We start from the raw sequence: 23,652 nt of genomic DNA, 5'->3' as shown, positions 1-23,652 counted from the left end.
CTTTGTCAATTTTAAGCAGTGTCTGCAATGTGAGTATTTTAGTATTTTAAAAGCCTCTTTCCTCTCAGCAAAGACTTCATAGTTAATGCATTACAGCTTTTCCTAAATTTTGTTCTTTTTATAAATTACACCATTATAAATATGTATTACAGCAGTATTAAGTAGTGCAGCTGATTGATGCGAGTCAGTGAAGCACACACACGTCTCTATTCTTCCAATCTGATTGTAATCCCAATCTAAGGACCAATTGGTTGTATCCTCTCTGCAGCACATCACAGTGCTGGAAGGGATGGGGTCTGCAATGCTGCATTGCTGTGTAGGATGATAGATGAAGACAGTAGATCACAATGAATCCTTTTTCAGCCTTGTGAAATATAAATGCAGTTCTCAAAAGTTAGCTTTTAAGATAAATTCTTCTCTCATGTGGCGTTAGTCATGTCTGCACTGGGAGATTATGAAGTCCATCAGCCCCCCCCCTCCCAAAAATGGAAAAGCCTAAAACCTTTGTTTTCTTCAAAATGCTTTTGAGCACTGGCCTTAGCCATATATTCAAGATCCACACTTCCTTCCAGACAACTTAAATATGAAACAATCTGTGTCTAGTTTTATTACTGAGCAAGGACAAACATCTCATCCTACAACACAAAATGTGTGTATGTGTGTGCATGTGCACAAGGGTCTTTGTCCAAGGCAATGTCCTTGGAAGTTAGCAGATGAAAACTACCCTTGAAGTCTACCACATAGTCCACATTGTTATTTGTTTCAAAGGATGTGTAAATTCATTTATATTCTGCCGTACTAAGCCTATAAATGACAAAATCAACTGTGAGTCACCATGTTTAGAAAATAAAGCTGCTAGAAAAATGTGTTTTTCTAATGGGCCATATCCAGCACTCTGGCACAGGCATTTCTCTAGTGAAGTCTGAGTGGGAGGATGAGGTGACAGCACCTCTTCTGCTGGCCATGCTTACTTAACCTGCTGAAGGAAGCCCACCCTTCCAGTTTTATTGCATCACTGGATGCAGACTCTATGAATGTGAAGAGCATCCATCAGTGCCTGTCAGGCTTAAATTTTCATGACTATAGAATTTCAACACATCCCTCCTTCAAATTCTTCAATTTTGACAGCGACAATCAGTGTAGTTTGAGATTAACTTTATAAAGAAATTTGAAGCAAAAAACACTGTTTATCTTATTCAGTGATTCTGACTTTTTTTTTTTGCTTTTTTTTTTTTGTTTGTTTGTATCATGCTTTATGAAAAACTATCTCAAAACTTTTCAGTAACAATAACAGGAAAGCTGAAACCTAGAGAATCCCTCTGTGAATACTGTATTCAGTCTTACAGAAGACTGGGACTCCATTTTGTTACTGACCTCCAGTACAAGTGAGACCCACTAGTCACTACTTCTGAGCCCAAATACAGACATTCTCTCATCCTAGGGGCAGCCTACTTACCTAGGCTGTGACATCCCTTGCTACTCAAAGTAGAGGGCGTTCCTCGATTCCCCCTGCACCCTCAGATCAAATCTTCTGATAAATGTTTGACAGTCAGTTTAGTCAAGCATGGCAAATTTAGTAAATCCATGGTAAATCTAACTGGCTATTCCCAGTCATCATCTTCCCCTTCATGTACCCAGATATGACTTTAGAGAGGATTTGCTCCCTGATTTCTCCAGGGACTGAATGGAGTCTTAGCAGCTGGTAATCCCCTATATTGCCCTTAGCCCTCTTTGAAAGCAGTAACTACATTTGCTTTTCTCTGCATCAGGGGACCTCTCTCAGTCTCCAAAACCTTTCAAACTTGATAGAGAAAGTCTTGTAAGAACATCAGCCAGCTTGCTCAGCATGAGCTCACCCATCCAACCCCACAGACTGTGCATGTGCTGAGATTGCTGAGGGGGTCCCTGTCTCTGTTTTCTTCTGATAGTAATGATTATGTAGGGAATGGAATCAACGTTTCAGGGGACTTAAATTACTTGCACTTAAATGTACAAGAATCAAATTAATCTACTGCGCTGCTTACACTATATCACTCTATATTCAATGTATCACCGAAACTTGCACCGCTGTTCTTGCTTAGTGGTGGATACTAAATGATCATTGAGCCAAAATTTAAAGAATCTGCTGTGAAGAAATAGTTGCTGCTCATCTTTGTTTTCTCCACTTGAGCTAGAAGGACACGATGATAGCGCTGCAAGTTTCTCTAGGGAGACCTAAGACTTTTGAGACTTGAATTCAGTCTTCCAATGTTGCTGCAGCAGATAGGCATGCAGTTAGAAGCAGACATGCTTCTGAGCAGCAAATATGCTACTTCAGGAGGAGGATGTTCCAGGGAGAAACAGCACTCTTGTGACTCTGGAGCACCAGTCCTGTAAGAACTGCTTCAGTCCTCCCTTTTTTTCCTCTCTGTTCCTGTATAGTTCAACAGGGACATCTCTCCCTAAAGTCCTCATCAGCAAAGATTCAACAACAAAAAAAGGAACAATGTTAGCGTGTGTCAGACACCTTTTGGAGTGGAAACTTATGACCAGCTTGCCTAAAGCACTGATTATTGCATTCTTAGCTGTATTACATGTAACTATACCCACAGGTATAGATATAATATCTGCTTAAGGCAGACACAGAAAGGTGATTTGTGGTTCTCAATAAATCTTTCTGAAATCAGCTGGTGTTTTACGGATAGCAGGCTCAGAGGTAAAACTGCCAGCTGATGCTTTGAGTCAGACTAACAACTTTTGCTCCTGCAAAAATGATTTGCATTTTTAATCATGTTAGTGTCCTACATATTAAGGGCTTTTAGATAAATTATTAAGTTGAGCCATTCTAGATAGATAAATCAACCTCAAAGCAATTATAACACCTGAAAATTGATCAAGCATAGTGACAATGATGGAAAGGAATTATAGTTAACCACTGTGAAGTTTTCTACCATACGGGAACTTCATTCTTCCCTTAGTTTGTTAGCTGATGTAGTGACAGGCTGCTGAGAGATGACAGATTTAGCGAAGGATTTGGAATCTGAACACCTGTGCAGTGTCATGCATTTAAAAATAGAACGTGACAGCAAAACACATCAACCCTCCAATGTCCAAATGGAAACCACAGGGGTTTTTCCTTCAGCTTTTTTTCTGCAGAGGTAGCTCTCAATCATCCCTGCTCAAGTAAACATATACAGCTAGGGCTGTTTTGTTGAGGTCCAAAATAAAGGGGAACAAGCTTTGATGGTAGGCCTAGGAGCAGCAAAAAGCACCAATTCTTTCCTCCAAATGCTGTTCTGCTGGCGTTCATCTTTGAGAGGTGAAGGTTATTCCTGGCTAAAGGGAACCTACGTCATTGACAGTATTTGAAGGGATCATCTCCACTCCCCATCTCCTCTAATAGTATCCTTGAAGCCTTAATCAAAACTAAAGCGCATCATCTTGTTCTGCTTTCCTGCTCTGCCACTAAGCCCAGTGCAGCCTTGCTCATCCCCGGAGTGCTCAGCTCTGGGAGCACTGCAGGCTGGGAGCAAGGCAGTGAACCCAGCTCATCCCCTTCCTATTGCAGAGGTAACCTTCCAGCATATCTTTTCTTTAGCAAAACAATTCTCTCTGAAGGTCGAGTATTTGTTCTAAACATTGGGTGCAAAAAATTCTGAGAGGGTAATTTTCGCCTTTCTTTTCTGTTGCAATCCTTTTAATTGCCTTAAAAAGAGCAATCTCAGCAAAGCCATTTATTTGGTGTTTTGGACATCAGTTCTGTGTGATGGGGAATTAAATAAGGTCCGTATTTAGCTCATCTGTGTTCTCATTTATGTATGAGATACTTTAAACTGAGATAACAGCTATCACACATGAATGGGCTGCTTCTTGAAATCAATGATATAAATTAGACTCCCTGTTCAGGAGCATCTGGCACCCTCAGAACCTACTTCATATAATGATATCTCTGTTTATTAAAAAGAATTATGTAACAATATGGTTGATTCATTTCAATGTGATTGGCTTAGCAACTTAATTGGACTACACAGTATACGAGGGCAAAAAAAAAAAAAAAAAATTAGCTCATTCATCTGTGGATGACTAGAAGTGCTGGTTAGCACGCTCAGCTTCTTTAAAGGTGTGCAGCCATTTGATCCTGCAAGGAACTGAACCTTTTCAACACTCAAAGAAGCCTCCTCCGCATTTTACGGGGCTGCTCAGCACCACACTGATGTTCAGACTCTCAGCCCCAGTCAAAGCCCACAGAAACCAGCAAGAAGTTTCCTTTGAACTCAAAAAGCACTCGATGACTTCGTGCAGATAAAGGAACTTTCCTTGAGAAACAGCAGGACAAAATGCACCTTGAAGAATAAAGCAGGTTTTCCCCCACTGTGGGTCTCTCTTTTCCCTTGAGCTGAAACTCCCACTTTCCAACTCCCAAACGCTATTAACATACCAGAAAATTAGCATGCAGCATCTGAGTTTTCACATTCAGCCTGGTGCTAAGTTTTATTTCCTCACTTGCCAGGGTGACTACTTACACATGAGAAACATGCTCTCACAGCACTGTCTGATTGCTTTGTGAGCAACTGCTCAGCTGTGAGAGAGCAGTAATTGTTTTTGTTATCAATGCACCTCTAAGTACCACAAAAATAAGTGAGTTATGTTCAAATTGCTTAATAGCCAAATAGTATTTTCAGAGTATCATTTGACAGCAATTCAAGTAACTTTCGGGATCCTCTGCTTTATTTTAGTTCCAAAAGCAGTTCGTCATGTCAGCCAAGAGACTGCTACCTTGGGGCCAAATTCCCCTTACGTGGAGTTAATCACATCAGCGTAAGTTGTTTCTGTCCTCTAGTTTTACACCAATTTAAATAAAATTAGAGGTTTGCATGTGGATTTCTCTCGTGTTTTTAACTCAAGACACTCTTAGTCCCAGATGATTATTCTTTTTCCATTTCTGTAGTTGAATGCCAAATTCCCCATCACTCTCCCACCCCCCCCCCCCCCCCCCCAAAAAAAAAAACCACACCAAAACAAGACAGAAACCTAAAATAAAATCAGAGTAAGGATTTGACTTGAAGCATAAAAGAAGAAATAAGGCTGAAATTCCATACTTATCGCACCCTGTTGTACCTAGATACTGCTGCACATCTGGTGCGTGAGATAATGCACTGTTTAGAGAATGTGCTACAAACACAGAAAATTGGAAATGAGTTTCAAGTCTTAACGCTACATTTCTTTACTACTGGGAGCAAGCAAGGCTCTGTTTTCCACTCTTTTTGTAGGCTGCGCAATTTGATTCCCTCTGTCTGCTATATGAATAATGTAAACATGAAGGAAACGAGAAAAGGGATGATTCTGTAAGAAGTACTTTGTGCAGCACAGCTCAGAAGACTTTTTAGAAATTCCCAAAGCGTAGACCAAGGTTTAATTACAATATCAGCCATACAGCAAAAAATAAGAGCTGCTCAGTCGAAGCCATGTGTGTAGCAAGAAATGCACATATTTCTTGTTCGGTCATTTATCATATAATGTAAATAATATGAATATAAATAATTAAAACCAAGGGCATTCTTGGCCTTCTGCAACAGAATATCTCAGTACTACCTGGTGTTATAATTTGCTCTTGAAATGACCACGTGTGTCAGTTATTTGCGTGAGTCCTGCAGCTACAAGACATGAGAAGTCAAATCTGTACCCAGCATGCTTTTGAAATGCTCCTCAACAACTGTCACTGGCTGTATCAGCCTCGGCTTCTTGGAGGGAACATTTTCCTCAAGCAGCCTCGCAGAATGCAAGATCTTTACTGCAGATGTGACCCAGGTACAGTACAGTTGGATTTGGGCTTTAACATACAAGAAAACAAACACATTTCTAAGTGTAGAACTTCAAACTTTGACTTTTTAGGACCTACATTCTCCGAAATGACCCGCTTTCTCTGTGTTGTGTATATATGGCTGAACACCCTTTCCCTGGCAATGTGCAGTGAGGGAATCTCTGTGACACAGTATTAAAAACGTGACTTTACAAGTCTCCCAGCTCAGGTCAATAAACTGCTACATCAAATAACGTTACAAGTCCTGGTCTCGGTGAAGTATCAGCTGGCAGTGATGAACCCTTTTGGGAACAGCCAGGAAAGCTGCAGTCCTATCTACAGAGAACCAGTGAGCTCTCCTCCTGCCTCCCACCCCGACTGGGTGGGAGGCCCACTACTTGCCACATGCAGTGGGCACAAGGACGAGGGGAGATAAAGCAACAAATTGAAGCATGCTATTGGCACCTCAGGGAAAAAACATCCCCTTCCAAGCATTGGTCAGCAACAAAGTGCACATCCAAATTGTTCAGATATTTCGATCCATTTTCTGATATCAGAATTTTGGCTGAAATTCAGCCAAGGTTGTAAGCAGTCAAACACAAGCCACAAACACCTTATCTGCACTTATGAGTATTGCCCTTTGCTGAGTGGAAGGCCATCTGCCAAGATTTTCCTTTCTAGAGCATTATTTGGAAATATACATTCTCAATGTAGTGAAAGTGCACTTGAGCACTTGTTCTCTGAAAGCAAGTGACAGCAACCTGGGTATCGCTGCAAACCGACAGTCCTGCTCTCCTTGCTGTGGGACATGCAGGCAGCAAGGAGCTGCTATGCCTCAGATGGGAGCGGGGAGGTTGTCTGCCTCCACCTCAACCAAGAAGAATGTGGAAAACAGATTTATTTACAAATTCCTGATCCCAAACCCCTTTTGTCCTTCCCTCTGCAGGCAGACAGGACAAAGCAGCCATTCCTGAAAGGGTTCATTACTGCCAGCCAGCACTTCACAGAGATCAAGACTTATAACATTATTTGATGTAGCACAGTTTACTGACCTGAGCACGGAGACTCGAAGATTTGTAAAGTCACGTTTTTATTACTGGTTCAGACATGCACATACATATTTATAGACTTCAAAAAAATCTTTGTAATTGATCAACTAAGGCAGCACATTCAATTTTAATACAGGGGATTACTCGCCGTCCCTGTAGAACCAACCACCTTTTGTATGCAGTAGAAGCTATTTAAAATATTTACAAGAGTTGCTTTTTTGGCTGTCTTATGTTTATTACCATCTTTGGTCTAGGCAGCAGTTACAGTTAGGTTTCTTTCCTTCTTTCATCTCCATAATCTGTATGAAAAGATGCATTAAAAACAAGTAGTAACACGTGCCTCTGTACTACTTACACATCATCAGATGTACCTCATGCTCATCAGATCTCATCTCATATCCTCCCTAAGAAGCTGTCCTTCCCAGCTCTGGTTTGTTCAGTTTTCGAGCATTAACAAGGAGCATGAATAATCTCAGTCCCAAACCCATTCATAAATTTTGGTAAGGCTTTGCATACGGATTCAGAATATAATGAGAAAGGCTTTATTTCATATTAAACCCTTTCATGCAGGAATTGAACTAAGCAGTGACCTGTAAGGCTTGTTTGTAGTTACGGATTCTGGAAAGCAAATTGGAAGCAAATTCATTATCTGTCCAAGAGATCAAGACTACGATTAACTGGAAAAGAAAAATCCCCAAGGAAATTTAAACACTGATTTACAGAAGAGGCACTTGGTTACTATGATGGTCAAGACCAGGATCAGTGAAGAGAATGGCAAGAATTTTAATCAGAATCATGGATAACGCAGACATCATCTAAACTTTTTGGAGAAGGAAAAAAAAAATGCTGCTGAGTGAAGTAACCAAAGTCAACAGAGCCAGATTGCTCACTGAATGTGTATCCAAACTGAATTCGTATTCAGGCCTGCTGAGGTTCTGCAGTCAAAGGTTTGGGAAGCAGCCTATATAGAAACATTGATTTTTAGAACACAGATATCCACTGAAATATGCATTCTTATTTGCATTATTCATGGTAAAACAGGGAAAACTTTTTAAGGTTATGCGTTTTTATAGCCTTTCTTCAAAACACCCTTAGTATGCATATGAAGAGAATGCTTCCTGCTGACTTGTTTCTAGGATTCTGCAATTTCTAGTCCATACATTTTAGATGCACGTGCCTTGAAAACACTGTGCTAGAATCCCATCTCCCCCAGCCCTACTCTGCCAGTGGGGGTTTTATCTGCCTTTTCTACTTGCTTCACCAACTGCAAGCACCCTGCCAGCATTGTTCTTTTATTCAACCTGGAAATGTTGTCCTGCCTATGCTAATTGAAATACAATTGCAATACTAATTGCATCCTGTGATGAGGCCAAATTAATGTTTGGGGTTACATGCACAGTAATTTACAGTAAAAGAAAGACTGAAAGCTGTAAAGATTCACTAATGTATTCCCTTCCTGTTTGAAACAGATAGATACACATGGAGTAAATAGGCTTGAACTTACATTTTTATATGCAAATGCAGCAGTTTGTATTAGCGCCTGTTGTAGTAGAACATAACATCTGATATAAGCTGTCCTTTTTTTTAGATCCTTTTTGTGTTCTGACAGTGCATGCATAAAGATCCTAGACATTCAGCCCCTCTGTAAATCACTCAGCAGCGATGAGCCACACACATACCAAGGCATTCTTCCATTCAGACTGGGTATCAACCTCAGCTGTTCTCTGTTTTGGGAGCATGAATTGGTTACTTCCAGGCACAGGGCAGATGACAAAACCACTTCTAGTTAAACCCCATTAAAAAAAAAAAAATAAATCACATGGCAACCTGGCTTTCACATTTGGGCCACGCCATTTTTTAAGTGTCTCAAAACATCCACTTCCTTTTGCAATTAACTTTTCGTGCACTTGCAGTGATCTCAAACGGGGGCAATTCTTTGTTTTCAAAATTAATCCAGAAAGTTGAGTTGTTAGATCAATCAATAGCTAAAGAAAAAAGCTCATGGAAAACATCTGTTTTAGGAAGGTTTTCATTTAGAAAGGATTTGACCAACTAATCCCTAACTGTTCCCCAAGTCTTCAAAGCACAAACAATTTCAGACTGAAAGGAATTCTGTATTTCCTTTTCTTAGGGACACAAAAGATGGCTGACTAAATTAAAAGGGGTTAACATTGGCTTTAAACAGGACCTCATAATGCAAGTTGGTATTTCTATCCCACTGTGTGGAGCACAGTGGCTGCAGGCAGGGCTGACTGCTGACTGCCAATGGGCAATATTATTTCACCTTCAGACTTAATAAAGAGGCAGCGTCAGTCCACGATTTTCTCATCTTTAGGAGAGTAATTCATTTAGGAAAGCAGCATGCTTGCCTGTGTGTAGGCAGCAATAAAACATCTGGAAGTGCCCTCGTGCTCTACCTCATGCTAAGTGGTTTCAAAAGGGAAAAGATTTTAATTTAATTTGCAGAACCCCCATGGTCTCTCACACGTCGGGGCTATGCCCACAGCCAGGAGCTCAAACCAGAGGCCTCTACAGCCTGAAGACAGCAGTGGATCTGCTACCCAGCATGGCTTAGAGCCTCCTGGCATCCAGGCAGCCCCATCCTGCTGTGGAAAGCCAGAGCCAGGAGAGCACCTGGTTTGCAATCTTCAACAGGACATTTCTTCCCTAACGTGTCTGAGAGGTAAGCACCCTCTGATAAGAGCCACACAACAACTATGAATGCCACACAACAGTGAATGCTGAAATCAAGTTCAGAAACTTTGATTTTTGGAGCTCTCCCCTCACTATGGTTGTCTCCCATGGAAAGCAGCAGAGTTAGCAAGCACACAGTACCTTGATGGAGCTTATAAGAGACCAACTTAGTATGTGGTCTGATAGCGATAGGAAGGGGGGGAAACGGCTTTAAACTAAAAACAGGAGATTTAGATGAGATGTTAGGAAAATTCCTTACTCAGAGGGCAGTGAGGCCCTGCTCTGCTACCCAGAGCTGTGTTCCCCATCCCTGAAGTCTCTTGAAGCCAGGTTGGATGGGCCCTAGGCAGCCTGAGCTGCTGAGCTGCTGAGGGAGGAAAAATCAGCCCATGACAGGGGTGGAACTGGATGATCTCTAGGGTCCCTTCCAACCCAAGCCATTCTGTGATGGACTCTTTATTATCTCCATCACTTCAGTGACAGCTTGTTAGGAAATCCAGCCTGCAGCGAAGCAACGGAAAAATCGTATGCCTTATTTAAATAACAGTGTTCATTGCCCATTAAAATGTAACTTCTTGCTTTAAAATAGGATTAATTAAAATGTACAAGAATGCAATTCAGTTACATTTTATGCTTCAGCCCAGCACATGCTTTTCATAACTCATTCCCAGAAGTAATATTCATGGCAGCACAGCGTTCTCAGCCCTGCCATTAAAAGCACAAATGAATATAAAACCTGTTCTTTTCAAAAACTTGGCTCCAGTATTGCCATTGTTAGGCTTTTCATAACGTATTACTTTGGCCATTACTGTTTTGCGAGATAATTGTATCAGCGATCTAACTTTTGACTGTATCCAGAGTGGCTGAAAATAGTTTGCTGCAGCACCTTTGTCTTTTAAAGGCCATTTGGGGCTTGTTATTTTAATCCTTGCGCAGCCTGATTTATCACTTCAAACATCTGTCAGCTGCGCTTTGTCTTGAAATTGATAGTGATAGTGTTACTGATTTTTCAACAGCAGCTGTTGGAGGTTCATTAGTTAGGCTCTCAAAGGGAGTAGATAACTGTAATATTTTTCTTTGTTAATCATCTCTTACGCACTGTTATAATGCAGGGTTTGAAATCTGCTAGAAATCAGCTTCTCCCCATTTCTGAGTTGTCGGGAGCATCCTTTTATTCCTTTAATCTGTCTAGATTATTAAAACTCTTCCTCATAATGCAGTAAAACATTTGAATCTGGCACGTGAATGGCGAGATAGAAAAATCACTATTTTCTGCACCACGCTCAGCACGGAGGAGGTCAGTCAGGTTTCAGAGTTCTCATCCAAAAATAAATCGACTCCAAAGAGGAGATTAAGGGCTGTTCTGTAATTGATTTTTAATTTAAAATTTATAAGGCATACAAAACCTAGGTGACAACTTGAGTAAAATCAGGTTGCTTTCTAACAGGCGCAGCACTTTTCAACTTATGCACTTCCTGCACTACATAAAATAGTCTTACTTGTTGTCACCTAGTAAGACTCTTGAAACACTTCCCCCAAGCATCCTTATACACCCACCTCTATCCAGGTGCTTTGGAATCTCCTCCTTCAGGGGACTGGAGCATCTGTAGGCTCTCTTGCAGCTGAGAACATAACAGTGCTACTGCTGGTTCAACAAGCAGCACTCATCAACACACAATTACAGTCTGAAATCAGTATCTTAATGAACTGATCTCAACAAAAGTAAGGAGAAATCTCCCGGACATAAAGAAATCAGCATGAGAGAGAATTTTTAACTGTAAAGTTCAACAGATGACCAGTCAGCAGGTGCTGCATTGGCAAAGGGATCTGTTGGAACATTCCCATTTTAGTTTGGTGTAAGAGAAACCTTTTGTAGTTTCAGTCCTGTGAGCTGTCAAGCAGCATCTGCAGGTGGGTTGGTGGAGATTGGAAGCACCTGGGACACCTCACAGGCTCACCAGGTGAAAGAGATGCCTTCTAAAAACACCTACGCATTGGTTGGGACTCTTAACTTCATCCTAAAGCATAACTCTGAGTCCTGTAAGCTGATACTTGTGTCCAAGGCACTACGAGAAGCTCAAGAACAGAATGGATTGCAAGAGTACAGCTGGGATTTTAAACTGCTGTGTTTCTCCAGCACCAGTGGTGCTTTCTTCTTAACACTGGCCAGATGCCTTGGTGCAGTTCGTGTCAGTCATGTAGTCTGGCCAGTTCAGAGAGATGGCTGTATAGGGGCAAGAGGCTGGCAGCAGCTGCTGGAAGATGCCTGCCTGAAGAAAGATCCCTGGCACACTTGGGGATGGACAGAACACAGCCCACTGAGGCTGAAACCTGCATGTCTAGGTCACCTTTCATCTTCTCCCTTCCCCTTACCAGGATTAGAGACTCTTCTTGAAGAAAGTGTGCTTTGATTTTTGAAGTCAAATTTTCAGCTTTTAGCCATCTAACTTCAGAAGTTCCTCAGAAGCCCCATCTGGTGAGATTATCCCATTAGTATCTCAGAGACTTGATGACCTTTTTGCTTGATTTGCTGAAGGACAGTTCAGCTCTAACACGGTTGAGGCCATTGCCAAGTAGGTCAGGTAGCTCAGAACCACACCACAGCATTTCCTTTTTTGTCCTGGGATCAGCCACACGTTCTTCTTGATCATTTCACATATCTACATATGTATATATCTCAACTAAGATTTGTATATCTTAATGAAACTGAATTAGGTATTTGGTACAGCACTGCTTTTCAAATCATTCATTTAATGTCCCTCATTGCTATTTTTTCTCTACCCTTCAAAAAGAGCAGGATGCCTCCCAAATGCCAAAAACTACTTAGAAATACCAATATCTATATCTAATTAATGTCAGACAAAATTATGAGCCTTCTTTTAGAATCATAGAATCACAAGGTTGGAAAGGACTTACAAGACCATCTAGTCCAACCGTCCTCCTATCACCATCACTACCCACTAAACCATATCTCATAGCACCCCATCCAGATGCCTCTTGAACTCCAGATGTCTTTTCCTACAGATAAATAAGGTACCTGTTGTTTTTTTTAATTCTCAAAAACCTCTATTTTAACCTTATGGGGAAAAAAAAAACCCACAGAGAACAACACGAATTCTTCAACAGCAGAATTTGTGCTCATTTGTTGAAAAGAAGAAATTCTCAGAACAAGTTTTCTGTTGTTTCAGCAAAAAAAAAAGAACATCAATGCAATACACACATATCATTTAAAAGCCTGCTGGGCCATTTCTCCAACTGAGGCTGGAGGGAACACTTAAGCTAAAACCACTGGTAGGCTAGTGAGAAAAAATGGCAAATACTTTCCCCAAATAACTTTCAGGAAAAGGAATTAATTGTAGGCTTCAAATTGTAGGCTTCAGATTTTCAATCTTTGCTTCTGCTTCTTCCTCCTTGCAAATTCGTTTCCTTACTGAAGTGCTGTTTTAAGTAAAATGTAGTTTTGCTGCCTCACCAAAAGTGGAAAATTTTAAAACGATTTTTTTCTCTGTAGAACACGACACTGAGGTTGGAGTAACTGTTTTGTTGAAAAATATGCAATGGAATCATAGCCTGAATTGGAAGTGCTCCCAGTACGGCCATTTGTTTTAGACTGATATGTTTGTCAGTAGGTTATTTGAATGTTGGCTTATATTCTTATTAAAGACTTCTACCTGTTACTTTCTCCAGCTTTCAGGTGTACATAGGTATACAGAGATTTTTTTTTCTTTCAAATCTTGGGAGGAAAAACAGCAAAGCACATTTAGGTAGTGCTCAGTGAACCAGCTTCATTCAATCCCCGTATTTCTGCAGCGAGAATGAAAAAGGGACTTGCCATAATATAGGGGGGAAGGTAGCACTGAGTCTGCACATTTGCTTTTATGTTTCCAGTGTCTGTTTTCTGCCTTACCTTCTGTGACAGTCTGAAACTCCTGAAGGGCAAACAGCTAAGAAGTTAAGGAATGCTTCGGGCTCCCATTACTGCTGTGTCTCCTGCAGGTGTTTAAGTTTTTCTTGGCATTGGTTGACTTTCAGAGAACGATACGTCAGAAAATCCAAACGTTCACAATTAAAACATGGATACATAGTTTGATTCTCCCGTTTCTCCTTTCTCTCTGACACTTCACGCAAGGTGCTGGGATATTTGGAGGACGTCACATCACATCACACCAGCACAGCGCTTCAGTGACCAGCTGCTTTGTAGGATTCAATTCCAATCAGAAAAGTTAACAGGCTGCGCAGTTTGATCATGAAGGCTTGTTTTTTCTGCTGAAGCAGTTTGTCAGTTTGGTGTTAACTACAGGAGACAGGGCACAGTTGTTAAAGCAATCCAATTGTATTCACTACTGAACAGGGGATTTCTGGGCCCCTTTCCTGGGTGAAAGAAAGCGATCATAGCTGCACGAGTCTTTAAAACTTACTGCATTGAACCCCTTGACGTGGCCCTGGGTGTCACAGAGCAGAGCTCAATGCTGTCCCTCCACACCATGAGGTGCTGCACCACCACGAGGGCTTTACTCAGTAACACTGCTCTGGCCCAATGAACCCAGGGACCTCAGCTTCTCACCCACCTTGCCCTCTAGACCTTCCCCACCTTCACAGCCTTCCTCTGGACTCTCTCTGACAGTTTCATATCCCACTCTGTGCATACACCCAGGGCTGCCCTTTCCCAGGTGCAGCGTCTGGTGAAGAAACCCCAGGTGCAGTCAGATAAGGAGCCTTGTTGCAGCTTCCCTTCATCTCAAGCAAAGTTGTTCTTATGCTTTCCTTACAACCAAAGTAAAATACAAAAGGCAGTTGCATTTCCTTGGAGCTCTCGTTACTTTCTCAGTATTGGAGCCACATTCCCTGCTATTGGGGCAAGGAAGAATCAGAGTAAAATCTTACACCTGACCAGACGTGAAATGTCTTCAATTCAGTGCAAGCAAATCCTTGTCTCTCAGTGCAGGCTGACTGACCTGCACAATCTGTTTCCTCAAGGGAAATATTAAGTTTCCCCACAGATTTTTTGGAGTAAAGGGACCAATGATCAAAGTTTTCCAAGCAAAAACCTGAGTATGAGTTTGGGCTGCTGAAGGTCTGGGTGTCCTGAGAGATTTTTCTGTGTGACAGCCCAGGGTGTTAAGTCAAAGTTTTCATTCCTCACAAAAGCTGCAGTGGTAAAAGAGTCAAGCCCCAATTGCAGCACTTATGCTTATAACATCCTGCAAAATAAGGCTGTGATGAGACAGAACAAACGCATCCCTTTCATATAGTCCTGCTAAAAGAAGAGATTGCTTAATTCCTAAATTCCTTGAAGCATTCCTGACAGCAGTCACATCTGCTGCTATAAAACCTATCACGGTCTCAGCCTTTGGGAAAAACGTGTTTAATAATCAGCAAAGTTCAAACTCAGCTTGTTGTGATGAATTATTAGAACCTGTCATCATTTTCTTGCAAAAAAAAAAGGCCATAATGGAACACAATTTTATGTTTTTTCCATTTAATTCATGACAGTCTGAGTTTTTATTAATCTTTCTGGGCTCTGGTGTAAGATGCTGAAAAAGCTAATATGAGATCATTGTATCTGGTTAATGCGTGTGCTTTGCAAAATTGATAAGGCCCGTCAAGACATAAATTATTTAAAATTTGATAAATGTGTTGAAATCATTGAATTTTCAAACAGATAAAGCAGAGCCGTTTCTCTTCCTTCTCTCCCCCCTGTTCAAAGTGAGGTTTCTGTGAAGCTGCTCAGTGATCCTGCGTTATTGTTGCAGGGAGATGCTGAAACTAGCGGGAGGAAGCCGAAGTGGTCAGCATCCTATGCAGCTGTGACAGTGGCATGGTTCTGAACCCTTGTGATGCAGCGTCAGGGCTGGGAGCAGTGGAGAGCTCAAAGTCTGCTGGAACTCTCCAGGATGAGTTTTCCTCACTGGTGAAACCCGGGACATCGCTGTGTTCCACCTCCCTCCTACCACCCCTTCCTCTTCCTCTGCAGGATAAACACTCACTGCTACACCAGCCAGTGACCAAGTAGGAACTTGAGCTCTGCTTATCCCAACAGACCTATTTATTTCAGCTAATTGCTGACAGTTTTTAAATGATTCCTGGCAGGGGTGAAGCTATAGAAATGATTGCTGGTGAGTGATGACCTGGATAAAATCCCCAAGGCATTGAGAAAATTAACTCTTGCATGGCTACTCTTCCATTTAGTGCTTTGCCCACAGAGAAAGGTGTGGGAGCAAATTCCAGATGAAGGAGTGTGAGTTTAACTGTGCAAATACAGAAACACAGCCTTTGCTAGCACCAGCATCTCTTCCACACGGGCTGATTTCTCAAAAATGGTTCACGAGAACAATATTTAACCCCAAGCCTCACTACCACGATCAGAGTCATAGAATCATAGAATGGCCTGGGTTGTAAAGGACCACGATGCTCATCTAGTTGTAACTCCCCTGCTATGTGCAGGTCACCAACCGACAGACCAGGCTGCCCAGAGCCACATCCATCCTAGCCTTGAATGCCTCCAGTGCTGGGGCATCCACAGCCTCCTTAGGCAACCTGTTCCAGTATGTCACCACCCTCTGTGTGAAAGAAATCATTCTTGGATGAGAATGGTCTTTGAAGAGCAATCACAATGGGTCAGAGAAGTGCACAGAAAGGACCAATAGTTAGAAGTTTATAATCACAATGTTATGCTTTGGTTTGAACTGTTTTTGTATTTAGTGTACCAAAATGCAAGAGCAAGGTGCAACATGGATTCTGTACATCTCAATGGGTCCAGATAGTGGCCCTTAATGGGAAATATCATAGTCTAACAGAAATTTTGGGGTAACTGGGTGACACTTTACAGCCTCCATAATACAGAAAATAGATTAGATTATTTCCTCTGCTTGAAAATTGATGGTTTGGAGGGAATGGGAAAATGCAGGTGCAGCAGAGGAGAACTACAGCAATAGCCATCTATTTAAATGTATATACTCACTTCCCTAGGCTAGTATTTTTTTCAAAAACCCTACCAGCAATATTTTCCACTATAGAGAAGCATTATTGTGAAATGGGAAGATGCTGAGGAAGCCATTTTTCCAGCATGCGCTGCATTCTTTTAATACAGATTTTTTATTTCCCGGAAATTGCTAACCAAAGTGAATCAAGTGGGCATGTGCCCAACCTTGCTAATAGCAAGAAGCTGTCATCGAGTGAAGGGCCTTTGCAATGCATGGAAGAAAATGATGTGTTAAGCGTTCGATTCTGTCATTGCAAGAAGCTTTATTTCAAATAGAGCAACTTCTGCACGTGCACAGAAATAAGGTTTTACGTTCAAAAGGTACAAATATTATTCACATTTCTGAACAATGCACCTTCATTCCTGTTCCTGCACTAAGCACTGAGCAGAAGCAGGCTCTTTTTTATTAGCCATCAATTACTGAATGTGTGCAAAACAACACATGTACTGTTGGGTGCTTGCAAAGTCCTCCTTCGTGCAACTGATTGTGCTGACTGCTCAGCCCCGTCCCTACAACCAAATGAGTGAAACAAGGCAGCAGCAGGGCAGAGTCAAGAAACAAGGCTGCACAAGTCTGGAGTCCTACAGTCTGCAATCTCCTTGAGAAAGGAGGAAATACTGCTCATTTTGAGTAAGGCACAAATTGTAACCGTGTTTATTTGATGCTGTACATGCCTTAAACAGGAATAGTGCATCGTCATGATTCAACATCTGAACCATCGTGTGTTCATGTATGATGAAAGCTATTTAATTGCCACCATGTCACCTCAGCTGAAGCAGCTTGTTTGCTGTGAGCATGCCAGCTGCTCATGCACTGTAACACACACGTAATTAAAAGTGGTTTAGCATGGTACCACTCTGCAATTCCACTGTTTGAAATAATTTTGCCCTAATACCTCACTGATGTGACAAACCTAGCCTGTCTGAGCATGCATCACTGCTTCCCATTCTGCAGCCTCTCTGAATCTCATAGCACATTTTTCTTCTTTTTATATCAGAGCCTGCTGCAAAAAAGCACTTGAGAAAGCAATGCTCTGCTATCTCATTTGGAGTGAGAGCCCCCAGAAGAGACATACATTGAGCATTACCAGTAGCACATGACTCGGTGCCCTGTAGCTCTCTTTGTAAAAGGAAGGAGAGAAAAGCCAAAGAGCCATAGCGCGGCTTTCAGTAAGCGCTGCAAAAGAAAAGTAGCCCAGGAGGACAAATGTGGTGTTCCTGTGCCCTTGCCAAAGGACAGGCACTGCTGAGTGCAGAAACAAGTGAAGTTAGAACCGCCTGTGTGCTGAACAGCTCTGATTCCATGTATTTCTCCTACAGATTTCTAGCTGCTCCTAGCTCAGTTACTAGCAGTGACACCGACTACAGGTGCCCACATCTTCACTTGGCGATGAGCATTTCGTGCAGGAGGCCATTTAGCATGCAGACACTGAGAAACGTTTTATCAGCTCTACCAGGGCCCTGTCTCTGCTGGAATTTGGAAGTGCAACAGTACAGCTTCTCTTAGAGCTCTGAGAGACCTCCGGTTGGGTTGGGGTGAAGGACAGGTGAGTGTGTGCCTCAGCTCCTGCTGCTCTGAACCCAGCCCTGGCTGCAGCTGGGAGCTCACCCAGGCCAGCTGCTACAGCTTCACCCAGCTGATTTTGAGCATGTGGACTGGCTTAGAAGTGGCTGAAGATCCATGCATAATCATGACACTGCTTCACTGAGAACTTTCCATCACCGTGACAGTTTCCCTTGGCATCATTACGACAGCTATCTGTGCTGGTGCAGATAAGCATCTGTCACTGCTTCCATTAGGATCTCCTATTTTCCCGAGTTCATAGCTCAGCCATAAAAAACATTGTGTGGTGGCAGAAACTTGACATACAAGGTCTCAGGCTGAGAGTGATCATTGGTGCCTTTTTTCTCCCTCTGTAATCTGAAGAAGAAAATAATTTGCTTATGTAAGCCACACCTAACCCCAAAGTATGGATCCAGACACAGATTTATTTAGCGATGGCTGCCTCGCAATACACAAGTAAGGTAAGGCCTATCTCAAGTTCTCCATTAGGGAAGATAGGAAAGATATGTGTTAAGCTGGGTTCAGGCTTCTGGTTGGTAGAAATCAGGAAAGGACCAGTGGTTTTGGAGTTCCAGGTAATTAGATGAAAAAAATTGAAGATCATAGAAAATAATGATTGAAGATGGTAAAGTACTAGGAGCTACGGGTACCTTTGGTATCATAGCAGGGGAACAGCAAGCCCAGCATTACTTCTAACATTTTCTCTTGTGAGGCAAGCAGCACTGTATTTCATCCCACAAAGTCAGCATTACCCATCAAGCAAAAAGGATGGTATTCACTCCCTGTTTTGGCTGCTTTAAGCAACCTTCCACCCCATAATTGGTGCTGTGGTTGCCTACTGATCAGTGAAAACTGCATCCCGGTGCTAGCAATACTAGGAATCTACCATACAGACCCTGGCCCTGCAGGAGCAGAGGTGTAATACCAGCAGCATTTTGCCAGGAGGAAGAGGAGGGAGTATTTCACTGGGCAATGGACCTGGTACAGCACTGCTCTTTCCCTCTTGATCTTCTTTACATTTTACTCATGCATGTGTTTACGTGCTGGTTAATGATGAATAGAGCCGCTGAAAATACTTTCTTTGTACTTATACTGGCATAAGCTTGAAGGGAACAAACAGAACTAACAGGCAAACGTTTTACAAAACTCGTGTTCAGGACTTCAAGGATATGTAAAGAAAGGTCGACGATCATTTCTAGCCTGCAGAAACACAGATTCTACTTCTGACCTCTTCAGAGCATGCTCTAGTTCTGTATTTTCAACAGGGCTCCACTCTCAGAGTGAAGAGGAAGGCTGTACTCACGCAGTATGCCTGTGCATTAAATTGGACATCTGGTACTTACTAAGACAAACCTTTTTGAAAGCTAACATCTTTCTGTTGATTCTGGATGTAGTAACATGCTTCCTGATTGCAAACTGTTTTGCATTAGACTTAACTTGGCCTGGTCACACTTCTGAAAAATGGTAAGATGTGTTGCTTAGCTCTTCTTGCAGGCTTGGCCTTGCCATACACAGGCAGTTTAGCACCTACCTCCAGCACACCAAAAAGCATGATTACTTTCAGAATTTGCTAGAAACTTGGGCAAGAACAAAAATACAAATGTAGAGTAAGCAATTTTGGTACAGACAGATAACAGAATTTTAAGCCTAAAGCATTTGTTCAGTTAAGTAAGGAGAATAACAAAGAAGAGTGGAAAAGTTCTGCTATTCTCTTTTCAGTCTGCCTTTTAGCGGAGGTACGGCTTTGCTGTTTCCAGTTTTCTTGCATCCTTGGGCACGTTTTTATCTAACATAACTGTGAGAAAAACATGCTTCCTTGCTTGATGCGTGACGGTCCTCGACCCATCCAGAGATTTATGCATTTTTTCTGCTGGATGGCTCCTAGTGAGTGTTTTGCATCTTCTGTAAGCTATTGAATAAAATCTTTGAGATTTCATGGGGCTGCAGAAGTTGCTCATTACTGTAGTCCACTGGAGTGATACAAAAGCGAATATTAATGGCTCCTGTAGTAGCTTGACATTTTCTTTTCACAGTTCATACAGTTCTTTTTCTGTTTTGGAACAGGTATTTTGTGATGGTAATCAAGTCGTACAAGCTACAGATGTGCTGGACTGGGAAGACAAGGATGCTGCAGAGACATTAGTGGACAACGTGGTCCACTCCAGGATCATCAACCCGCTACGTCTGTTTGTTAAGCCATCCCCAGTACTGAAACATGGCCAGGTGTCCTACTCAGACAGCATAGAAAACTTTTGGGATTGGTTGTCCAACATCACGGAGGTTCAGGAATCTCTCGCACGAACTAAACGCAGACCTATAGTAAAAACAGGGAAATTCAAGAAGATGTTTGGATGGGGCGACTTCCACTCTAACATCAAAACTGTTAAACTGAATCTCCTGATCACAGGGAAAATCGTCGATCACGGCAACGGCACCTTCAGTGTTTATTTCCGACATAACTCCACAGGTCTGGGAAACGTTTCTGTGAGCCTGGTGCCACCTTCCAAGGTGGTCGAATTCGAATCATCTCCACAGTCAACTTTGGAGACCAAGGAATCCAAGTCCTTCAATTGCCGCATCGAGTACGAAAAAACAGATCGCGCTAAAAAAACTGCCTTGTGCAACTTCGACCCCTCAAAGATCTGCTATCAAGAGCAGACCCAAAGCCATGTCTCCTGGTTGTGTTCTAAACCATTCAAAGTTATCTGCATTTATATTGCCTTTTACAGTGTAGATTACAAACTGGTGCAAAAGGTCTGTCCCGATTATAATTACCACAGTGAGACTCCGTACTTGTCCTCTGGCTGACACAGCCCTGACTAACTGTACAGATCCAGCACCAGTCATAAAAGTAAGCATCTCCATTAACCTTCTGGAGAGGAATATGTTTTTCCTATCAGGTTCAAAAGTCTTTAAGAACCGTAGCTGTGTTTGTGCTGTATCGTAACTAATCAAACTGTTTACGTAATGATCATTTTCATTTGAGACCATTGCATTTTAGTATTCTCATCGTTCATAAGGGAGCTACTAGGCAGACATGATTAAAAAAAAAAATCAAAGCAAATTATGTCCGTAATGAGCATCGATCTTGAAAATCAGTTTTTTAAAGTACACTCCAAGGCAGAGAGGTTATCTTTCACTTGAATTGGACAACACTTAGCAGGAAATGATTCTCTTTCTCACTGGGAACCTTAGGAGATGACAATATTAAGAGCAAGTTATAAAGATGACTCTCAGCTGCTTCCATAGAAAATCCAAACCAACAGCTCTCCCACTAATTTCATAAATTATCGAGTCCAAATATGAAAAGAAAGCATTACTTCTAAGGGAGAGGAGAAAGGAAGGAAAGGATTTCTATGAGCTGTGGTAGTTGTATGTATTCATCAAAGTGAAGAGTGAGTAGTACTTCCTTCAGACTTCTTGTCCATGAATATGCAATGATGTAATTAGATATTGATGAGCTTTAGTTTATTAGACCCACCAGGTGTGCAGGTTTGGTGTACATTTCCTCCTTCTATTGTCACCAGTGGTTCTGACCATCCCCAAGCATTCACACATGCACCAGTACTTGTTTCACAGTGACTGAGCATATGTACCCTGGAAAAAGATAATCTCTGTTTAGGTCTGCAAACGGTGCCAGCTTCCACGGGAGGGAAGTGACTGTCTCGCTTCTTAGGCCTCAGCACCGTGTTGTGGTAAGGAGAATCCATCAGCAGGAGGAGGAAATTTTCTGCTTAATGGCACCCGGTTGTCTTTCTTAGTACTCCATATTTAAGATCAATATATTAAGCAATGAAAAATAAAGAGGACAACACAGATCTATGCACCTTCACCACACAGAGCAGATTCCAAACAATTGCTGTTGGTGTAAAGTACTCACCTGGACCAACACACCCACATGGAACCACGTTGCTCTGTCACGATTGAGTGTGACAGCCCAGGGTCTGGCTGTGATTTGGTTCTGCAAGACAGTTAGCTCCAGCAGTGCAGCTTCAAGCACAAATTCCTTGCCATTTCTTTGGGTGTTGATTTACCACTGCTGTCAGTCTGCTGTCTCAGCCCCATATCACAGGTCCTGTAGAAAAAGCTAGCTGAGGGAGTGCTTCTATTGCCTGTAGTCAAACTAACATGCAGGGAGCAAGAAGTCGAACGTGGCTTAAATGAAGTACTGCTAAAATAATCAGTTCGAGTGCCCTGTACACCCCAACAGCTCAGAAGGACTCACTCATGAGATCAATTCCCATTTCATTGATAAAATCTCATAGAAAAAATTATTGTTTAAATATGAAAGTAACGATTAATTTGTTTCTTCTTCAGGTGACCAAACTAAACGTGTGGTTTTGTTTTGCCAAGAACCTAACTGCTTTGCTTTCCTTCTTCTCATACAGAGTCCCTCCTGTTCTAAATAATGTTTTTCAGTTTGTCTCTTACTGTTGATTCCTACAAGGTGTTCTACTTTGTATTCTGTATAGCGTGTCCTTGTTCCAGCTGTATATAAGCTCGGATTTATTGCTATGAGTTCAGTGTCTGGTGCTTTTGTAACTTAGCTGTAAGCCATGATTTTATTGCCATGTATTTTTACTCAGCACTGTAGGCAATTGAAAGAAAACCCTACATGCTATTTATTGTAGAGTATGTGGAAACCATGTATGTATATACACTTGAATATGTGTACATATACAGAATATATGTGTACATGTATTTGTATGTAAATAAAGAGAGTTTGCTAAATCTGTCACTCACTCGCAGCATATTTGGTTGTGTTTTTTCTCCCAGTTTGGTTTGGTGGCTTTATGGGGACAAAAATAAGTGACAAAACACTCCCACAACATATTGCTGAATATTTGTGCCAAGTGCCATTTGTTCTTCTGTGAGGTATTTAAGTCTGCAGTACAGTGGGCAAAATAAGTTCAGTAGCATTCATGAGGGCCAAGGAAAGAAGTGCATGCGTTGCTCAACACAGTCATGAACTGCTTCAGCAAATGCCCCCAAGCAGGCCACTGAAAGTAGAAGAGCTGTGCTAAACGAGAGGTGCTATGGAGCCTCAGGGTCTGCATTACAGCAGCCCAAACATCTTCCTGTGGAGGAGACTGCCTGCATGGAGCTCTGGCCCTCAGCAGCAGCATCTCACCACTTTTTGGGCGCCGTGCATGGTGTTCCAACCACCTCCTCCCCAAGCTTTGGCACAAGATGACAGTTGTGACAGCTATGCCAGAAAACTCACTGTGAACCACTGCATTTTTTCCAGTCAATGCATTAAAAATCAGGTTAAAAGCATCACGGTATACTTTTTCGAACCAATTTTGAGAAACTGACTGCAAGAAAAGACTTGTGATCTGATTGCAGTCAAAACCAGGGGAAAAAGAAACCGCTTCGACCTAGCAGGTTCAGCACAACGTGCACCAATGAACCTAACAGTATGGCTTTGCACGTATTTAAATACTGATTTGCATTGATATAAAGTCCTTGGTAAGTGTGCCTGTTCCTGTTCTCCCCATCACTTGGATATACATCGCTAAAGCTAGCAGCGGCAGGCAAATGATGATATGCACTGGAGTCAGGCAGCTCTTTTTCCTTCAGGCAG

General features: G+C 42.0%; 1 protein-coding gene across 1 annotated transcript in view; it reads left to right on the top strand.

The window, feature by feature from the left end:
* The window catches only part of NXPH2 (neurexophilin 2), a 31,187-nt gene extending 9,473 nt beyond the window's left edge, over positions 1 to 21,714 (top strand). The window contains exon 2 of the mRNA XM_042827308.1: positions 20,133 to 21,714. Coding sequence (XP_042683242.1) covers positions 20,133 to 20,876 — 744 coding nt within the window. The 3' untranslated portion in view covers positions 20,877 to 21,714. The remainder of the gene's footprint in view (positions 1 to 20,132) is intronic.
* Positions 21,715 to 23,652: the final 1,938 nt, after the last annotated feature.

This window comes from Centrocercus urophasianus, unplaced genomic scaffold (assembly GCF_019232065.1).
Source record: "Centrocercus urophasianus isolate 14NV4802_14NV808 unplaced genomic scaffold, USGS_Curo_1.0 seq_28, whole genome shotgun sequence".
NCBI lineage: Eukaryota > Metazoa > Chordata > Aves > Galliformes > Phasianidae > Centrocercus > Centrocercus urophasianus.
This window is presented reverse-complemented; position numbering and strand designations above follow the sequence as displayed.